Source organism: Filicampus tigris, chromosome 3 (genome assembly GCF_054856515.1).
Source record: "Filicampus tigris isolate MCC_2025a chromosome 3, RoL_Ftig_1.0, whole genome shotgun sequence".
Classification (NCBI taxonomy): Eukaryota; Metazoa; Chordata; class Actinopteri; order Syngnathiformes; family Syngnathidae; genus Filicampus; species Filicampus tigris.
In genome coordinates this window covers 12,524,494-12,544,932 of record NC_141219.1, presented here as the reverse complement: position 1 = coordinate 12,544,932, position 20,439 = coordinate 12,524,494, and the positions used below count along the sequence as shown (strand labels likewise).

General features: G+C 39.9%; 1 protein-coding gene and 1 long non-coding RNA gene across 3 annotated transcripts in view; one reads left to right on the top strand and one right to left on the bottom strand.

The window, feature by feature from the left end:
* Positions 1-20,439, top strand: part of kiaa1549lb (KIAA1549-like b) — a 54,508-nt gene that overhangs the window by 6,954 nt on the left and 27,115 nt on the right. For both annotated transcript variants that reach the window (XM_086026706.1, XM_086026705.1), the window contains exons 2-4: positions 17,164-17,481; positions 19,272-19,754; positions 19,841-19,956. In XM_086026706.1, the coding sequence (XP_085882832.1) occupies positions 17,164-17,481; positions 19,272-19,754; positions 19,841-19,956 (917 nt within the window). The remainder of the gene's footprint in view (positions 1-17,163; positions 17,482-19,271; positions 19,755-19,840; positions 19,957-20,439) is intronic.
* Positions 9,117-14,124, bottom strand: LOC147149937 (uncharacterized). The gene is made up of 3 exons (XR_015086296.1): positions 13,954-14,124; positions 11,372-11,564; positions 9,117-9,999 (listed from the first exon to the last, which is right to left on the bottom strand). It is a non-coding gene; the product is annotated as an uncharacterized LOC147149937 (long non-coding RNA).

The following is a 20,439-nucleotide window of genomic DNA, read 5'->3' as shown; positions in this document are numbered from 1 at the left end:
GGTGATTTAGCGCACAGCGGTTAATTAACTTGAGGGTAAGCTTGAGATGAATGTGCCTGGTCCAGATCGATGTTTGCCTCCGTAGATGCAGCTTGTGCCTCATCTCTAAGTCAATATGCAAACACGTTAAAAACAGTGTGCGTGCGATTCAAAACATCAGCGTTTGGATTCCACTCACACACCTCCATCTGTCTAGAGTTCTTGCAGGCCAAGCGTTTCGGCCCCTAAATTGATGACGCTGGTGTCAAATAATGAAACATTTATTGGTGATGGAAATGATCTCTGAGAGGTTCTTTGTCATATCGCAATGATGTTTAAAAGGGCCAGCTTGCCAGCGTTGAATGCTTGCATCCCTTCTAGAACCCACACATGTAACGAAAAAGGCAAACATGCCTTCTAATTAGTACAGTGTACCATCTGCTCGGTATTATCCCTAGTATAGTTCAGTGCGATCAAGGGAATATTTGTTCTTGTGTGTTATGAGATACAGCCATGTTTCTGTCCAGCATTGCTCTGTGCATTTAATTGCTTATGTATGTAAATAGCAAAGATTTGGCTGTGGTGCTACCTCACAAAAATCAGCAAGTCTGAGTTATAGACATAGAAAAATCAATCAAATAGGCTCCCAAATTTTTACTTGCAAATCTAAGTCTCAAGTTATATTTAAGTTTAAACATTGATTAAAATCCCCAAAAGTAACTACACCACATTTGATGTAACTGAATAGAAAAGTGAATTAACATTTTCGGTGATAGTCTTAGTGTAGCCATGATTGTTTTCTTTCAACAAAAACTAATATTGTCATTAACAAAATAAAGTGGAACTTCTCTGAGGTAACAGAAAAAAAAAGGTTGGATAATGGTGAGTGATTGTTGTTTTCAGCTGTTGAACTGTCAACCAAGATAGCATTTAGCATTAGCCAGGAGGATCTGCTCTTCCACTCGAAGCAACCCTCGTGTAGTTGCGCGGCAAACTAAAGCAAGCAAGACGCGTGGCACTCCCCGAAATTTCGTGTCTAGTCTGAACCAAACATAGTAGCATTAAATCTTTCAAAAACATACAGTACAATTGGAATAAAATATTTAACATACACTGATCCACAAAGATATGCATGACTAGGTATTGATTTACAATAGACCCGATCATTGATATTTCAACCTAATTATTCAATGTGCATAATGGTCAGAAAAATATGGTAATGAAAAACTGAACCTTAAACAAAATATGGCAAAAAGAATTTCCGATATCCGAATAATCGGCCCATTAATTGAAAAAATATATATTTTTTAATAATATAACTTCTGTTTTGGGCGCTAATGCTTACAACAATAAAGATATGAATTACGGGCAGAACATTTGACTGTTTTCCAATCATTTGTCTTTTAGTATTTGTTTAACATAACACCAGGAAAAAAATATATTTTTGGGCCAGATTTTTTGAGGAATGTGTGGTGTTATCTATCAATATCTTTGTCCTATGTTGTAATGTATTTCCGTGGGTGGAAAAAAGACAAAACATTGGCTGATTTAAAAATTTTTTTTTATAAGAGCTAATATCAGCCGATTAAATCAGCCAGCCAGTTAATTGGTCAGTCCCTACTAAATATTGTTAATATTTCTCTTTTGCTTTGTGATCCTTTATCATGCAAGGAACCATAATACTGTAGCTAAGTAATGGCCTGAACTAATGGACCCTGCATGAATCATTATGAGGCAGGCGAATGACATGTTTCTTCTCAGCCAAACAGCAAGGAAATGAAGAGAAATATGTATCCACCCATTCCATACCATTTATTAGGATCGTGGGGGAGCTACAGCTTATCTCAGATGACAAGAGGTCAGGTATACCCTGGACTGGTTGCCAGTCAATCCCATGGCACGTACAGTACAAATAACCATTCACACTCATATTCACTACTATGGACAATTTAGAGTATTCAATTAACATAACAAGCGTATTTTTGGAATGTGGCTTGAAGCTGGACTACCCAAAGCAAATCAACACAAGCACATGCCAAGTGCTGTAACCTCTTTTGCATTAAATGTAGCCCGGCCACAACATTTTAATTAGAGGTTACAGTGAATGGGACTTTGTTGTGCTGTGACCTGACCTGTTTTTTTTTGGGATTCCCACGACCACAACTAACAAAGAATCATCACATTGTCATGTAAAAATAGAAAATGGTATTCTTTTGTGTACATCAGCCATATTGTTTTCCAAACATGCTTAGATGGGGTTACTGGGTTCAGTATCTGATATGTTAACAAGCGTAGGAGTAGGATTTACATTTGCGCCATGATCCCTGTCTTTTATATTACATTAGCACTGACACAAATGGAAATGTAACATGAGAAGCATCGTGGCTGCTATTGCGATCATTCAAGTCAGTGATTCAGGTCAGCATTCAAATGACAAAGACAATCCTCCTTGATGGCCGGCCATATTATTTCCCCCCATTTTTTCCAGACTGTGGCTTTAAACTAAAAGGGAAAAGGAAATATTCATGATATTACAATATTAATGTCCGCCATTTCACACAGTCTTGAATTATTTTGCACTTCAAAGTTTCATGAGATTTCATTACATGAACCAACGTGTAACCTCAAGAAGCCGTGAGATGACCCCATGTGGTGTCCTCACTCAGTCCCGGAAGTTTGACTGATGTGGCCTACTTGTCGTTTAAACGGGAAATCAACCCAAACATATATTTTTCAAGAATATGTTCCCTGCAGACCCACTAGTTGAAACACGGCATTCTGATTAATAGTGCGCTTGTGCAATATGAGTTAACCCGATGCGATTCCATCGGTTTAGCCATCTCAGGGGGCGGCCATTTTGTCACTTCTGTCGACTGAGAATGACATCACAACGACCCAGGGCTCAGGGAACGAACAACTCAGTTGTGATTGGTAGTTCCCTGAGCCCCGGGTAGTTGTGATGTCATTTTCAGTCGACAGAAGTGACAAAATGGCCTCCCCCCCAGAGATGGCTAAAAACGAGTGGATTACAAACACAATATTCATCAGAATGCCTTGTTTCAACTAGTAGGCTTGCATAGAACACATTCTTCAAAAAATACGTTTGGGTTGATTTCCCCCCTTAAATAGCAATTTTTTCCTTTTCTTTTTTAATTTAAAGTCCCATTATTCCTGGTTTCTAGCAATCGTGTGAAGGAGATGAGTGGAGGAGCCCATTTGCTACATCAGTGCCAGTGAAGCATCACAAACTCAGAGCGCATTAAAGGGAGTACAACACCTGTTGAAGTGTAATTAATGAGTAATACAGCGTCCCGAAAAGTCCTGAGGCCTGCATGTTTAATCGGTTTTTAGTGTGTCTCACATTTGGAGGTAATTTGAACAACTTTCGCCAACATCTTTACAGAGTGTGCCCTGTGTTTGACTCGCGAGCAGTCCAGGGTGTACCCCGCTTCAACTCACTCATGACCAGAAACGAGAAAAGCTGGAGAAAATGAGTATGGAAGTATTGACGATATGTTGTTTTTATGTAACCTTAGAAGTGTACCGTATCAAACTGGCAGCCCTTTGCATTAATCAATACCCAAGAAAAAGTTAAAATGATTGAGGTATGGATTTTTCAAAATTAGTATTAATTCAATATTTTCGCTTTATCTTAATGCAGCTTTTCCATCATCGGGTTACTTTTATAGATGTCTTCTAGGGATACAGGCCAAATGTTTGGGAATGGCTGCATTTATCACTGGAAAATTAAAGGGTCGGGGAGAAATTCCTTTTTCTTTGGCGGTGCCTCAAATTTCAACCAAATTTTGTAAACAGTGTTTGCAAAATACTTCTTTCCAACATAAAATGGCAAACAACAAGCTTCCTTGGTGAAGGTCACCATAGGTTTATTGAGTTTTCCCCCCAGGTCCAATCAAATGGAAGCTATTTCGACCTTCCCGCACGTCTACCTACTCATGTGCATTCTTGTAGCATGTAGCATTTGTTTGATTGATGCCTTTGCTTCGTGCTCTGTGGTCGCCTCATCTAGCGTTCGAATGACACAACTGGCTCCCAGAGTAGCGGTTCATCCCAGGCTAATCCCAATGTGATCCTTCACTGCCTCTGGAGAGATACCTCTTTGCACGTTTACAAACAAATCAATTCCGCATGCTGCAGTGTAGCAAATAGCGGTTTGCTTCCCCTCATCCATCTGGGATGTGCTGTTACATCATTTGATTGTGTGGGCGTGATGTCTGTCTGAGATCACCACTCCCATGACTTTGTGCAGAGAGGGGACATTATGGTCTCCTCCCTGGATATGTTGGATTTTAGCTATTCATTTGCCACTACAGTTTTTGTCTGGAATGCGTTCTCATTTTGTGTATGTTTAAAATAATCTGACATCCTGTCTAACGCCTGATTCATGAAAGCTTTGCACATACTGTATTTTCTGTTATACTTGCTTGATTCCTTATTTTCAACCAGACTTTTTTTTAAATGCATTTTGACTGTATTTCTTGCATCACAATTTACAGTACAAGTAGATCAATGGAGGTGAAGAGCAGGATTAGGTGGTGATACCCTCGAGTGTTAGCAGCATTTGTCTCAGTAACGATATTGCAAGTCAGTCCCTTATTTCTTCGCGGTGAACATCAGAAGAGACATTGATGACACCCATTAAGATGTGTTCAGTGGAGGGGACAATCGAGATGCATATGGTCATATCAGACCAGTGAGAGAATTACATAAAAACGACAATGGTGGTGGTTAACGACCATGTGCAACCCATATATGCCATTGAAAATGTGTCCCATATACTGTAGCTAAGGTACGGACGACTAATTACACATTCAGTATCTTTGTTGTACTAGTGCACAGGTGCCCATATAGTTTTGCGCTTTTTAATGAAATCATACATTACTGGAAATTACTTTAAGGTAAAAACACGCACACACACCCCTTCTATAATGTGACAGTCAGAGTAGTAATCCAATCATCCAGGGTTCTTTTTGTGCCTGCTCTTTTTCATACAGCTTTGGCTCGGCTCTTTCCTACATTATTTGAAACGATCTTTCATGTGGTGTCAAGTTGGTTAGCAAAAAAAAACCTCACCAAAAGGAAAGAATATTATCAAGATAATTTTTTTCTTCAGTTCAAATGGCATCTGAGATTAGCATCTGATACCTCCATCAATCAAATTTCTCCATACTGCCATGTAGTGATCTGGCCTAGTTATTATTCAGAAAGAAACCTACCATATGGGCGGGTTCCTGTGAGGACAGTGCCTCTTTACAGTGTCTGTCTGCCTTTGGGCTCTGAAATAAACCGGCAGTACTGCTATTGCTACACATGCAGAATGTGATTTTTAAGGTTGAGCCCTGATGTTCAGTTTAATGACCTTTTCCCAATTTAATCTGAGAACCGAGCAGATGGTTTTGCCTGAGCTCTCATTCATTAAGTTGCCCCTTTTCCCTAACATTTTAATAATCTAATTTCTCCTTTTATTCATTAAAGATCTCATTTGTTTTTCATTAGTAGTGTCTGGGAAGCTGCATCATATATTGGCGCTTGTGTCCCACATTAGGTATATTCACAATGGACTTGATTTCAGTGTAAAAATACTGTATTTTATGTTGAGCAGTGCAGCACTGTGGTCTAATGTGGTGATATTTATGCAAAAGTAAGGCAACAGAAGATTTGAGGGCCGTGTGTGTCAATGTGCTAAAATGTCTTACTAAAATGTATTTTTATAACACCATCGAACAATATAACATTAAATAACATTTTATGTATATTTTGATTCAAATGTATTAGTCTAAAGAAAGTTCTCCCCACTAATAAACACCTTACCCCTAATTGACACCTTATACATTTTGCCTTTGAGTTCATGAACATAACTGGCTACTCTATAAGGGAATAATTGTCACACATCCATCCATTCTCTACCGCTTATCCGAGGACGTGTCTCGGGGGCAGCAGCTTTAGCAGGGAAGCCCATACTTTTCTCTCCCCAGCCACTTCTTTAAGATTTTCCCGGGGGATCCCAAGGCATTCCCAGGCCAGCCGGGAGACATAATGTCTTCAGTGCGTCCTGGGTCATTCCCGATGCCTCCTGTGTCCGGTACACCTCACTGGGAGGTGTCCAGGAGGCATCTTAACCAGATACCTGAACCACCTCATCTGGCTCCTCTTGATGTGGAAGAACAGCGGTTCGACTCAGAGTCCCTCCCCTATGACCTAGCTTCTCACCCTATCTCTAAAGGAAAGCCCTGACACCCTGTGGAGGAAACCCATTTTGGCCACTTATATCCGTGATCTCATTCTTTCCTTCTATTGATTTAGCAGTTTGCTTAAACTTAAATTAAACTTAAATGTTGGAGGGGGCCACGAAAAGTAAAAGAGTGTCTGAAAATGTCTGGCAGTAAATGAGTTAATGAGGTGCTATGTTTGTTATGCATAGCTTTCCAAATCCATCCCTTTGTATATTTTATTATATTTTTGAAATATATTTGGGGTATTTTTCTTTTTTGTTGACTCATTTCAACCTAATTTGTCATAAAAAACAAATACATTTTTATCAGCGTTTTATGAAGAATTATTTAGGTTTATAAAAAAAAAAAATGGGGGGGGGGGGGGGGGGGGATTAATCAACCATCTCTTCAGAGTGTGGTCAACTGTCACATGCAGCCCGAAGGCTGCCAGTTGTCCATCCCTGATCCATCCATTTTCTACCACTTATCCTGTTCTACAGTGCTGCTTATATTCTAGCTGACCTTGTATAAGAGGCAAGGTACACTGCTACATTTTCACCTAGATTCAAACCTAATATAGGCTATTTAGGAGTCTTGAAATGACTTAACATGTTTGTTTTCACAAGTACAGGGAGATCATGCAAATTCCACACAGATAGCTCCACGTGAGAGTGAAACTCACAACCTTCGACTGTGAAGCAGAGTTGCGAACCACATGCTCCAACAGGCCGCGCGCCTCTGGTGTGTTGATCTGAAACAAAACCTCCGCTTTCTGTCTGAAATTTCCATGTAATTATCATAAATACTATGCAGACCGCAGGGAGCTCTTTGTTCTCTAAATTAGTTGCTGGTTTCATAATTATATTGAATAATTTGATTGATTACTGCACAATGAGAGTCTGGAAAAAGTCAAAAGACATTTAACTGTCATAGTCTTGCTTGTCATAGTCTCAACATAACATCCCAAATTGGCAAAGTCCCTCTGCTCAGCATCTGTACGCCTGGGGTAAAAGTTGCAGCAGTGTGATGTGGACCTGTCTATCATGCAGTGTCATTGTGAAATGAGCATGGAGATTTCTTCTCTCCCATTTTTGACCTCATTAGAAACATGACAGTGGGGTGTCCACTGCCATCACAGCACCAGCTGCAGAAACGTGTGGTCTGCCTCAGAGTCGCCGAGGCTTCCCTTGCAGAGCTGATCCATCATTCTGTCAGGGAGAACCTACGGAGATTTTGTTTTGCGCCAGCTGTGGAGCATCAAAATGTTGAACACGTGATCGTTGCGATGTGACACGCAAGCGGGCATGCTGTGACGGTGCCGGCTTGGTGTGCTATTCGGTTTTGTGAGGAAAGAAGCCATTTGATTACCTGTAGGTATTTTCTTTTTCTTTTTTCAATATTTTGCTATTGAATAATGCAAATACATAATCAGCAGTAAAACATGGGTTGGTTTCACCCAAAACAGTGGTTTCTGACCAAAAAATGGGAGGAAATGAGATTTTGCAAAAATATATCAATGACTTAAATGCTAATATTTTTTTTTTACTTTTGTGACACCTCAAACTAACTAAGTCACTAAATTAGATTTTATGGCTAAATCATTTATTTACAGATAAAACAAAGAAACACGCCATGACAGATGCTGACTATTCGCGTTGTTCGAAATGAACATCCGTGGCTTTTTCTCCTGTTATATTTCTCATTCACATTTGTGGCACACTTTCCACTACGTCCCCTGGAGCAAACTCTGTTGATACCTTACAAATACAGTACACACACCGTACAATTTATCTGACTTGCAACGTGTTGGCATTTCTCTCCCTCATAATCGACGCGACAAGCCGAAATTTATAAGTTGTGCTGATCTCAAATGCAAAGTGATACCGCCAGCTACAGGGATCTTTAAGTCATTACAGTGGTTGAAACCAGACTTTCACAGATGAGCTGGGAGAGACCCACCTCCCAAGCTTCGCTGTTAAAAACTGTACTTGATGTACAGCATATGTACGGCAGTGGCAGTAAAATGTTTGATTCCATTTGACGAATATAAACGTTTATGGCAGTGAATGACTTAATTAGGATGTCCCTTTTGATCTCATCATGTTGTTTTCGAAAAGGTCCAAGATTCGGAATGTGATGTTTATATTTTATCAAAAGCGCAGTCAAAAATGAATCAGGCAAACGATGACAACAACAGACACCAACATCAGAAAGCAGACCTCCACCATGGTCTGTTGAATTGGATTGTTAACTGCCCCACTGTCCCAATTCAAGTGGACTGTAACGGCAAGAGTTGAAAACAAGTCATTGGATCCACACCGGTATGTGGAGCTCCACCAAAATTTAAATGGGGACCATTCCATAAAGTTTAATGGAATTTATTTGTGTAGTTTGTCCATAACTAACAAATGCAACAAATAACAAAACAATCACCCGTCTCATGCTGGCGAAGTAGAAGCTATTGCACAATATATCTTAACCAAAGGTTTTAAGGCTACAAGTCAATCTCATTTCAATTTACAGCACAATACGTGCAGTTCTTTTTTATGCCCAAATCCTTCAAAATGTCCTGCAGTAAAGTAGGCTTGTATTTGATTGTGCCTTGCAGCAGACCCCACAAACTACAGAGCATTTATGCTTTAGCCAGTATTCCTATGCTCAAGGTTTCAGTCGGCTTTAACTGGAAGCTTAGCAGGCTTTTCTTACCCTATTATTCCTCATTGTCCGCTTTCCTTGAACCTTCTCTGGCCTTGACCAACCTCTGCTGCTCCCTTTTGGAAACGGATTAATCTGAATCATTAGCCTTGACTTAGTAGTAAATTGTGTTACTATTGCGATACGTACACACCATTAAACAACTTAGATTTGCATAGAAACAGGAGTTACACATGTACACGTCAAGTCAAGTCAAATTTATTTATATAGCCCTTAATCACAGGAAAGTCTCAAAGGGCTTCACATATGCACCAGATCATATACACGACATCCCCTGATCTTACCCCCCAGGAGGGCAAGGAGAACCTAAAAAAAAAATAGAGAAACAGATGGGGGAATCCCCCTTCCAGGATGATCAGGCTGCAATGGATGCCGAGCGGGCAACATCGAACACACATGATAGTACTATACAGTGTTTGTTAAAGTTACACAGAGCGACAACACTCACAGGCATATATTCTTTATCCTCTGGGGAAAATGATAAGTATTACTTTTTTTATTTTATATATACAGTATTTAGTTGCAAAGGTCTCCGGTGATTCTTTATCAAATCTTCCAGAAGGAGCAGCACAATGTTTGTTGAATTAAAGCATGAAATCATGAACAAACCGTTTAATTATTTACATTCTATTTAATTATGTTCGCACAATATGTTTTTTTAAATTACAATTCTGTAGCATTTCATTTTTCTTACATAAAAAACATTTTTGGTTGTGTTTTTTTGAGGCTGGCTTGAATGAATTAATGGCTTTTGAATTTTTATTCATTTCTATACAGAAGATGATTTGATATACGGCAATGGCCACGAAACAAAGTAAACTCGTAAGCCAAGGCACCACCGTACTGATAAATAGGCTGCCAGTTGACTGGAGAAGCTCTGACTTCCTCTGAAGTGTCTCTTCGGGCTCAATTAAAGAGTCAGAGGAAAGGACATGTGATCGCTCTCACACAGTCATACCGGAACATTCTCAAGTCGTCGGCTTGCCTTTGCGCTCATTCTGTCGCAGCAGATGAGCAAACCTTGAGATCACCTGCACACATCATCCTGTGAGGAGACTGGAGCCTTGTCTTCCTACACAAACAACAAATGTGACATTGTAGACATTTCCTAAAATTTCCTAAACCACCCACCTTTATTTAAGAGTTGTACAACAGCTACCCTAAATTTACAGCACTTGTAATCAATTACCAAAATGTTTTTTGTAGCAATTTATGTTGTTCATTGGGCTATTATGGATATTATAGGTATAAGAAGTTTGGTTGTTATTTTAGTCGGACCTGTCAAGATTTTTTTTAATGTTATGTTCCTGCTTAATGTTAATGTAAACACATAAGTTTGTCATCTCTTGTTAAATGATATCAGTTCTGATCATAGTGACTCTAATTTAATGCACTCCGTGAGCCACTTGCTTGCCATTATTGTTGTTCAGACTCCTCCAATCAAGCAACTCCTCAAAATATCTTATGTCCCTGTGACAAATGATTCTGCAAAAAAGTACCAGATTTGTTTGACTTTCGAATTTCTTATGGAAAAATTAAAGCTGTGTAAAGCTGAATTATGTAACTTTTTCACGGAAATTGCTGACCGTCTTCACCCAAGCAACTACTAGAGGAGTGGTAAGCCCATCACCTCCTCTAACATCTTGCTGAATTTTGCAGTATTTTATCTTTCATATTTCATGCTGCCCGGCGACATTCCCGTGCTGGCGAACCAACAAAGAGGCATTTTAGCTAGCAACGGGAACAACGCAGACCCTTGTCTCCAATTTACGAAAAGCTACAAAATAAAGATATTAATTTATTTATTCATATCATATATTTATTTCATGTAGCAGATAATAATCACACAATAATTACTGTGTAAACTAAAACAGCAATTGCAGCGGAAAAAATGCAACCATGCCATGCAACCATGCATCTTAATGAGGACCCCTTAGCTGCCCAGCAAGGCACCTGACGAAAAATAAACATCATATTGAAGCGACCGCTTAGTTGCTGTAATGCAGAATTCCATCCTAGGGGGGGGGCGACAGAAGTTACATACTGCACATTTTCTCAGTTGACTTTTGTAATTTTCTCAGTGCATCTGGAACACTCTTATTTGCCTGTTATGTTCCGCACAAGGGACACCACAGCGGCAACTTTGCTTCGAAAGATTGCTCCTCCCTTGTTGGAGTGGCGACACCCAGTTTCTAACTTTCTTTGAGTCATATTTGTCAACTTTGGTCTAATTCTGCATTGCATAGAATTCAATAGTATTTAGAGGCATTTTACAGCAGATGCTCCACTGTATCGCACCTGTTGTGAGAATTGTATATTCTTGTGAGATGTTGTCGCTCTAAAAGTGAATTTTCCAATTAATGAGAATGTCCCCATCAGAAGTACTAGCTTCTGCCAACTTAAGTAGAGCAAATGCATAACTCAGAAAGCGAAGTCGTGCTCACCTTGTATGTAATCTCATTAGCTGGCGCCCTCCCTTGACCCCCAGCTGCCATTTCACATCCACCATGTCAACTGGCGGCCGCAATCCCGAGATCCATCAGAGTCACAGCATGCAGTTATCTCCTCGTCCTGTCTCCTCGCGCATCATGCTCGCAGCAGACGACCATGAGTTTTAATACAGTCACGTCCTCGTCTCTGCACGCAAATGCGCCACAAAGAGCCGCACTGTGACAAGATGTTATTTGAAGTGGCACAATGATGTACTTCTGTTGGATTTTTGATAATGTGATGAATTACTTTGCCACTGTTAGCCCAAAAAAAATGAGCTGAAATGAGCAGCAATCTATAGGCAATTATTATTTTTAATTACACTCATTATAATCCCTCGAGGGGAAATTCAACTCGCACTCTGCTGTATATTCGTGTTGGACATCATATTCAGTTAGGCCAAGAAGTATTTGGACAATCACATGCTCAATATGAATTGGCCTTTATAGACCAAAACAATGAATAAGGGAATCCACGTGATTGAAATGAGGACTATCAACTCAAATAGTTTTGCATTGCAATGAAAGTCATCATTCTGAAATTGCAGCTTTTTTATGTTGATAATATTCATTTCAGAGGTTGAAAATCTTAGGTCAGGATAACTGACATATTTGCGAACATAACCATACATTTTCTAACATGGACATCACCCGCCACATTTGGAGTTTACGCCTCACTTTGCCATGCTTTAACTAAATATCCTATTTTTATGAAATCTATTTTTATGAAACAGTTGTTTTACTGTATTTGACATCCATTCCAGTGGCGTATAAATCTGTTATTTCTGCTACTTCTAATAGTGACACATGACTTCTTTTTTTCTGCTTTTAATGGTTCTTCCTTCTTTCATTGCATTAATTTCTAATGACGAGAGGATCCTGAATGACATGCACCCATTTTTTAAATCTTAACCGGTCCATTTGAATTCCGAGGACTGTCATGCCAGTGTTCCATATTCAGAACCTTTTCAATGTATTTGACAGGTTGTCTCTACCCCAAGATGATAAATTATTGGATTGAATTCAGGAAGAGTTCATGATCAGGAACAATACAAAACAAGTGAGGCTACATCACAACAGGCTACATTCCAAGGTTGCCTATACTGTATCCAGAGTTTGAATTGTGCGTAATGTGTATCTGCAAGGTCAAATAACTTCCAAAGCAGTAGTTTCTAGATTTTTAATGATTATCAAAGTAAAGACTAATAGTATACAATATCATTTATTTTATTTAGTTATATGTATTATATTTTACATTTCTTTCCCCTTCTTCTCTGATTAGCCAAGAGAAACCCCCTTGTTCTGCATCCTTTTAGTGAGGCATGTGGCCTCCATTTCATTCAATATGGTTCCTTGGCCAACAAAGAGCTTCTGAAAAACATTCCTGGAATGGCTTGCTTTGTACACCTTGTGCACCATTTAGAGAAATTGCATCTTTCTGAATGTGCACATTGAGGCCAAGAAATCAATAGCTTCGGGCATCTATTTTTCTTTTTTTTTTTACTCTCAAAGCATTTGAGCCAGCAGATATATAATCGTTCATGTAATAATTCAGCGAGAATGTGTCCCCCGTTACCTTTTAAGACTAACCTGAGTAATGGCTTTCGCTTGCCTGTGGTAGAAACCGATGAAAAAAATATAACACTATGTTAAGTGTTTGGCTTGATTCTTTATTTCTTTTTTGGCCCATTCTATGCTTCACACCATTTGAGTAAAAGCCTTTTTTGAGTGCACAAGGCAAGTTCCATTCAGGCAACCCAACTTGGAAAACTTAACCCAAGTTTGAAAGCCAACTTTAGAGCCGCAACCCTAGGTTAAAATTATAATTTGAAACCCTAACCCTACTTTGAAACCCTATTTTGAATTTCTTACCCACTTTTAATACCCTAATTTGGAACTCTGACCCTAGTTCAAAACCCCAATTTGAAACCCTAACCATAGTTTGAAACCCTCAATTGAAACCCCAACCATAGTTTGAAACCCTAATTTGAAATCCCAACTCTAATTTAAAACCCCAAATTTGAAACCCTAATGTGAGTTTGAAACCCTAATTTAAAACTCTAACCCTACTTTCAAACGCCAATCCTAGTTTAAAACCATAATTTGATACCCTAACCTTACTCTTACCCCACCCTCTGCATGCCCATGACCCTACCAAAGGGCATCTGTCTTTCAGAAAGATGAAAATGTCTCGAAAAAGAAGATAAACATCTCGTTAATCGAGCACATGTCGACATCTCTGCATGGCTGCAGTAGTCAAGTGTTTCCCGGGCCGAGCTCCAGACAGTTGATGCATGTCACTGAAGAAAATAGAATGCACTGCATTGTGTCACCTCAGCAGTGACCATCGCTGTGCACACACAGGACGCAGGATGTCAGGACCTTCCAAACGTCCCACCGACTTATAGTCACACTTTGAATAAGACAAGAACACCAGCTTGGTTGCATTAGCATCCAGTGCGTGTGTGTGTGTTTGGGGGTGTGTATGCGTGTGGGGGTGTGCGTGTGTGTGTGTCTTCCATGAAAAGAGTCCAAACCTGAGGGATGCCGCTGGCACCTCATCATAAGCAGCCGATTCTAGTTCTGAAATGTGTTTCTCTGCTCCCAGGGTTCTCTGTGCCTCTCTTTGGAAATGTACTCTCTTGTTTACCATTTTCTGCACTCAAGAGCACAAAAACAGCTGAGAGCAAAAGGAGAACTAGTGTATAATGGAGCACGCGTTGGACTGCTGGTTACTCAAACATATCTGCTCAGGGGGTGAATATATAGCATTTGTGAGGACTTCTGAGAGAAAGTTTTAAATTGGAAAAAAACAACAACTGAAGGGGTGGGAAAAGGAAATATTTTCAAACATATTGTTTGAATGTGTTCATTGTTGTGGTGTGGACCAGCACAGCTTTTGTCCCGCTTATCTATCAAGATAAATCTCACAAAATTTTAAAAACCTCTCTCAAGATGATGAAGTGCAGTTTGACACCGCTGCCAACACCATCACAATAAGATCATATTTGTTCAGTAAAACCTTCTGTGACAGTGTCGGTCAAAATGTCGGAGCAGAATTGCTGGTACAGCTCCTGCATCTGTGTGCAGGTGTACCCGATGTTGTGGTCGGTGAGCTGAAGACCGCATAGAGCTGTTTTTTCAAGGAGGAATGACAAATAGTGTTTGGTTGGTCAATGGTCTCAAAACTGAAGTTATAGTGTAATTACTAATACAGTGGCGCCTTGAAATTTGAGCGACCCGACGAGGAGTTGTTATAGATACAGAATACAGATACTGCCCCCAGGTGGCCAAGGCAGGCACACCAGAAGGAGCAGCACAATGTCTATAGAATTGAAGCAAAAATATATAGCAGAAACTACTCCTTTCTTTATATTCTATTCAATTATGTCCTTATTGTATGTTTTTATAAAGTATAATAATATAATGTGCTATTATCGTATTAAAAAAACACTGCAAACGTTTGTTGGGTTCTGAGCCTAAGCGACGTTTTACGAGAATTACTGAACTCTTGTGTCATGCGCAATTCGTTTGAATTTTGTAATCTGTGCTTTCAAATTTCAAGGTATATAACATACAAATGTGTATTTCCTCTGTCCTTTAACCACAATGGTATCACATTCATAGTCCTTTCAGTAAAGTGCAGAACCGTGAGCACTTATTTGCTTTCCTTAAATAAAATGACCTGCATACTTCATTGTTCATTTCCTTCGCAAACGACCTCACCTCCAATCCGTTTACTCTTCTCGAACCTCTTTTAATTAACCGAATTACTTGCCCGATGTTGTCAGCGCCATTTTCTCTTTTCCGTCCTGCTAGCCCAAACTTCATTTATCTGATCACCTTGCTCTCTCTGGCCCTTTGTTGAAAAATCATCCCATATGCGTCTCTCCGTCAGAGCAGGTGGCTAACCGGTGGTAGCCAACACCTCAGCGAGGATTGGCATGTGAATCCGTGTTAGCAGAGCAGGACAGGTGCTGGAATGTCCATTTCTTTAGTGACCTTATGGCAGCTTTGAAGCAGCTCACACATTCTTTGGTACCTAATGGGTTCGCACTAATCATTTTTTTCCAGCTTTGAAGAACAAATTAATATAGTCATGCTGTAAGTGATAATCACATTTGACCACAATGTTCGGTTGATTATAGATGGAAAATATACATGACTACCTGTCATGAAGGTGCCGTGGATGTTCACAATTCACATGAAAACAAATAAGGAAATGCACTGGAGCACTTCTCTGCGATAATGGTTGCATTTAAACGTACACTGTGAGTCAGTGAATTGTTACCAATGTTCTATTATTGCAGTTCTAATGTAAAAAAAAAAAAATATGTACATGTAATTTTACATTTTATGCAAGTCATTTGAAATGAACCCATGAACCCAAATGACTGCGCTTGACAACCTCCCGCATGTTTCAATTAATATTCAAAGTCCCCCTTCAAACCCATAATGTGCTGTGAAGGAGAGCTATCTGGATGCACTTCACCATGCTGAGCGGATGGAAAATGGATCTGTTGATGATTGGATGTGAATCAAAAGCAGTGAATGAGAGCAGCACTAGAATAGTTAGGACTCCGAACTGGCCGCTTACAGTATCTCCTGCGGCTTTCTGATTATGACAGTAGTGTGAACGACACATATATATATATATATATATTCTACAATGTCTCCTGCAGAGATGCTTTAGTATTTTTGACAAAAGGTTGAAGACTTGATGAAACTGTAATTTACCAACTTCCTGACTTGGAGGAACAACTCACCATCTGTGACAGAATTATCAGAGCATTTCTTTGAAAAAGGGCAAGAAATATGACATTCTGTGGCCCAAATCAGTTGATGGGTTTATAAACTTCCTCCCGATTCATTTTCCACGCAATGAATAAAACAAAACGCAAATCTTAAGCAAACCAAAATCTGTCACAGCAAGCATGTGCGATTGCTCTTGATTCTAAGCAATCTTTTCTGCAGTCTGTTAGATTGGTCTGCTTGTATCAGGAACAACCATAATCATATCAGCGTAAACCTTAGTAAGGCTGATTTGTGACATGCAGTACATGTCCAATTTATATGGTCACATTCAGACCTACAGCATATTGAGCATGTATCCATCCATTTACAACTTAGTAACCGAGTTTTAAATCCACTAATTTTTTAACGCAATGCAATAACCTACCGTAATTGTTACACCAGTAAGGTATTGGATGGACTTCTTATAGAGGAAGGTTTGCATCAGTTTTTGTGTCAGGATGTTTTCATTTTTAAAGAATATATGTCTGAGAAAACAAGTGACATGTATTCAACATTGGCCATTTCTTAATTTGAAGAACGCAGAGTACGGTCTCGCGAACTCGCCAAGTACGGTCTTCCTAACAGCACACGCGAGAACGTTCTTCATAAAAATAATAATAAGTGTTTTTTAAAATTGGAACAGCTGTTTACTTCTTAACTTCCCCCCCTACCCTGTCTGACGTATTCCGTCAGACGTTTTACTAGCCAACCCTTGAGAAGTATCCAACCGATGCATCCTTCGTTTAAAGGAGATGACAAGAACAACATCCGGGTATTCCATGAGTTTTTTTGTTTATTCGTACTTTCAATTGGAACAGCACCTGGGCTGTGACTCATAACGTTCCACAAGATCACAACGACATAAGAACTGACAAGAATGCAAATTGAGAAATGGCTGTTGTAGCCTGTTTCTGTAATATTAACCTTATGTCGCCTTTGTATTCCGTGAACAGAAAAGACGACCTATGATGCCTCTGGCTCCTCGTCTTTACCAAGCGACCCCGCAGTCCCAGCTGCTCCTGCTCAACCATCGACTGACCAGCGGGTGCCTTTTGCGGTCCCCCACTCAGAAGCTGGCTCAGAATCTGTGGGGCAAGGCCTATCGGGCCTACCTGCCTTTTCGTCTGTCTTAACCGTCATGGCGGAAACTGTCAAACACCCAGAGAGCCTTGGTCATAGTCGAATTTCCCCGACTCTCTCCACTGATATCAACATCACCGGATGGCCTTCACACAGTTCCAGCCGAGACTCAGAAAGTTCAGGAAATTCATGTAAGACTGTCGACCTACTACACTATTACTTAGTTTTTCCATGATGATGACGTATGTTTGTCTTAAGGGGAAGTCAACCCAAACATATATTTTTCAAGAACATATTCTACGCGGGCCCACTAGTTGAAACAAGCCATTCTGATAAATATTGCATTTGTGGAATAAGAGTTAATCCACCCGTTTTTAGCAATCTTTGGGGGCGGCCATTTTGTCACTTCAGTCGACTGAAAATGACATCACAGGCGCTAAGGGTTCGGATAACGACCAAGCGTGTGTGAAATTTTAGGATGACTGCTCAAATCGATGTTATCTAATGCTTACCTGATATCTCACTTTGAGTCTCATCTCTGAAGCCTGAGTCCACCGAGGCTTGAATATTGTCAGATTAATTCTATTGGCCGAGTAATAAAGTCATAAAGGTGATGGGCGTAGAACCCAAGAGGATGACATATGCACGGTACTCTTTTTCTCAAAAAATGATAGACTATCTTTGAAGCAGAGCTACACAAGTCATTTTATTGAATCATGAAGGAAGGGCCACAATTCTCTGTCAAATAATCAACGGACCACTATGTTGGGCCCTCCAACCAAGAGTTACCGAAAGGTCCTAAACTGCTTAGTGGTACGAAACAAACCTAGTGCGCTCGTTTCTCAGATAAGTCCAAAAACCCTAATAGCGGTCACACCGCCAATGATGGGCAGCATACTGAAGCACTGAGCTATTAAGAGCTATTTTCAGCCTTGGCACAAAAAGCACACCGAAAGTGGAGCACCACTAAAGATGAACCGTTTTTACAGAAATACCTTTGAATCAGAAAATGCAGCTTCTGGCTTTTATTTGTCAAATTCAAATTTAGCAGCAGATGGACCATCATGAGAACACCCAGGTTTGGATGGTTGGCAATAATGCATGTGCACATGTAAAATTTGATTCATCTAATAGTAGTGAGCAGTGATGATGATGATGAAGATGATGATGCTGCTGATTATGATTATTATTATTATTAGCAATTGTGGCTCATTCCTGCAAATGAATGAGCTCATCTTCAGTAAAGTGAATCTGGATGTCACTTCTAAACAAGCTTTAACCGCACCAGGGTTAGAAAACTTTTGGATTTTTCATTATGCTGTAAAGTAGTGACTTTTTATTTTGTTATTTTTTAAATCAGTTACTTTTCTTTTTTACTTAGTTTTTAGAGCAGCTTTGTTAGTTTTTATTATTATTATTTTATTATTTGTTCTTTTAAACATCAATTTAGTTTGGATTTGATTAGTTTTAGTATTCTTTTTTTTTTTTGGAAGTATTTGTCGCGTGCAAGATAAAAAAAAAATAAAGGTCACTAAGTTTTATGTGATAAAGTGAAATGAACTTCAACTGCCAAACGATTGTTTGACCTTTCTTCTTCTGTATAGCCGTACAGCAATACCGAAATAAATGCATCTGAAATGAGCCTTAACTCAATCACTGCCATTGACAAATTTACTTGTCTTTTCACAGTCCAGCTATTCAATCCCAGAAACACACTTATATATATTTTTTCCAATTTTTTCAAACGTTAGAGTAAAAGAGGGTCTGAGAACGTCTGTCAGTGAATGAGTTAAAAGCCCATGCATGGAAGGAGTTGACAAAAACTATACTGTAATTGGAGTTAATTTTATAAACATAGTCATTAAAGTAGTGATTCCATTGGTTTCAGTTAACTATCATAACCTATAAATTCATCGCCCAGTCTGACCTCATCCACAGATCACATTAGTAATCCCTCACACTAATGTTTGTCTTCTTACAGTGACGGCGAAGGACAACTTAACCGCTGTTACATCTAGAGTGTCTGCACCCACTGCTCCTAAAGAGGGCAGACTAGCCCCCTCTAAATCCACCGGAATGACACCAACTGGGCCCACTGAGAGGACATCTCAGGTATCACCTCTGACTGCTCAACAGGACACCACAACAGCCTCTGTGAAGCTCAGCACCACAAGCGTGGCTGCAAGAACCACTACAAGAATGCCCCACAGTTCAACGCCTTTGCAAAGAATCACGACCACGCAGTCAACCCCCATAACCCCGGTGCTGCCTGTGACCGTCTCCTGGAAAACAACAACCACCACAACCATCAGGGCTCCATCTACCAGGAGAATATTCATACCACCCATCTTGAGGACCAGCCCTCCAAGAGGAGGCACGGCTGTCTTCATCTCCCCTTTTACCACCACCACTGAAGCTCCACCTCAGCAGTGCAATATCACTGAAAGAATGTGGGTGAGAACAGGTAAATATAACCCTTGTTTTTTTTTTGTGTGCGTGTAATAGTTCACTTCCCCGATTTTTATTCATCCCAACATTCCTGTGTCATAGTTGTGTCCATCTATGTGCGGAGGAACAGGCTGGACAGCATCCAGAGGCAGAATCTGCGCCGGGGACTCAGTCAAGGCCTCCGGAAAGCCCTGAATGATAGCTCAGCCCAGGCACAGGTCGGATTATCACTTACTGATACACATTTGCTTTCTTTATACAGTGCGTGTACATTCGAAAAATACTGCCTCACACATACACGGGGTTACGCGCTAGCCAAATCCATGGATCAGAAATGTTGCTCTGAAAAAAATCGCAAGATTAGCGCCTTCAACAAAAGAGGTTTGAGTTTGTTTGCCTGTCCATGTTAGCAGGAGAGCCGGCAACAGGATTTTTGGTTCTGTGGAATGGGGAAAGTTTCCATTGTTACTCAAACAGCGATAAGAGAAATGAAATCAAACAAAAGTAACAAGCATCTTTATGTGTGCTAATCTGTTAGCTCTAATTCTGTTCACGGAAGGCGATGTTATTCTGTTAGTCTTGGATGAATAAGACTAGCAGTTGCACTATATGTACCGCATCAACACCGTTATCTTGAATCATAATACAATTCAAGTGTTCTTTCTCTCCCCTGTTTCTTTGTAGATGACATACCCAATGAA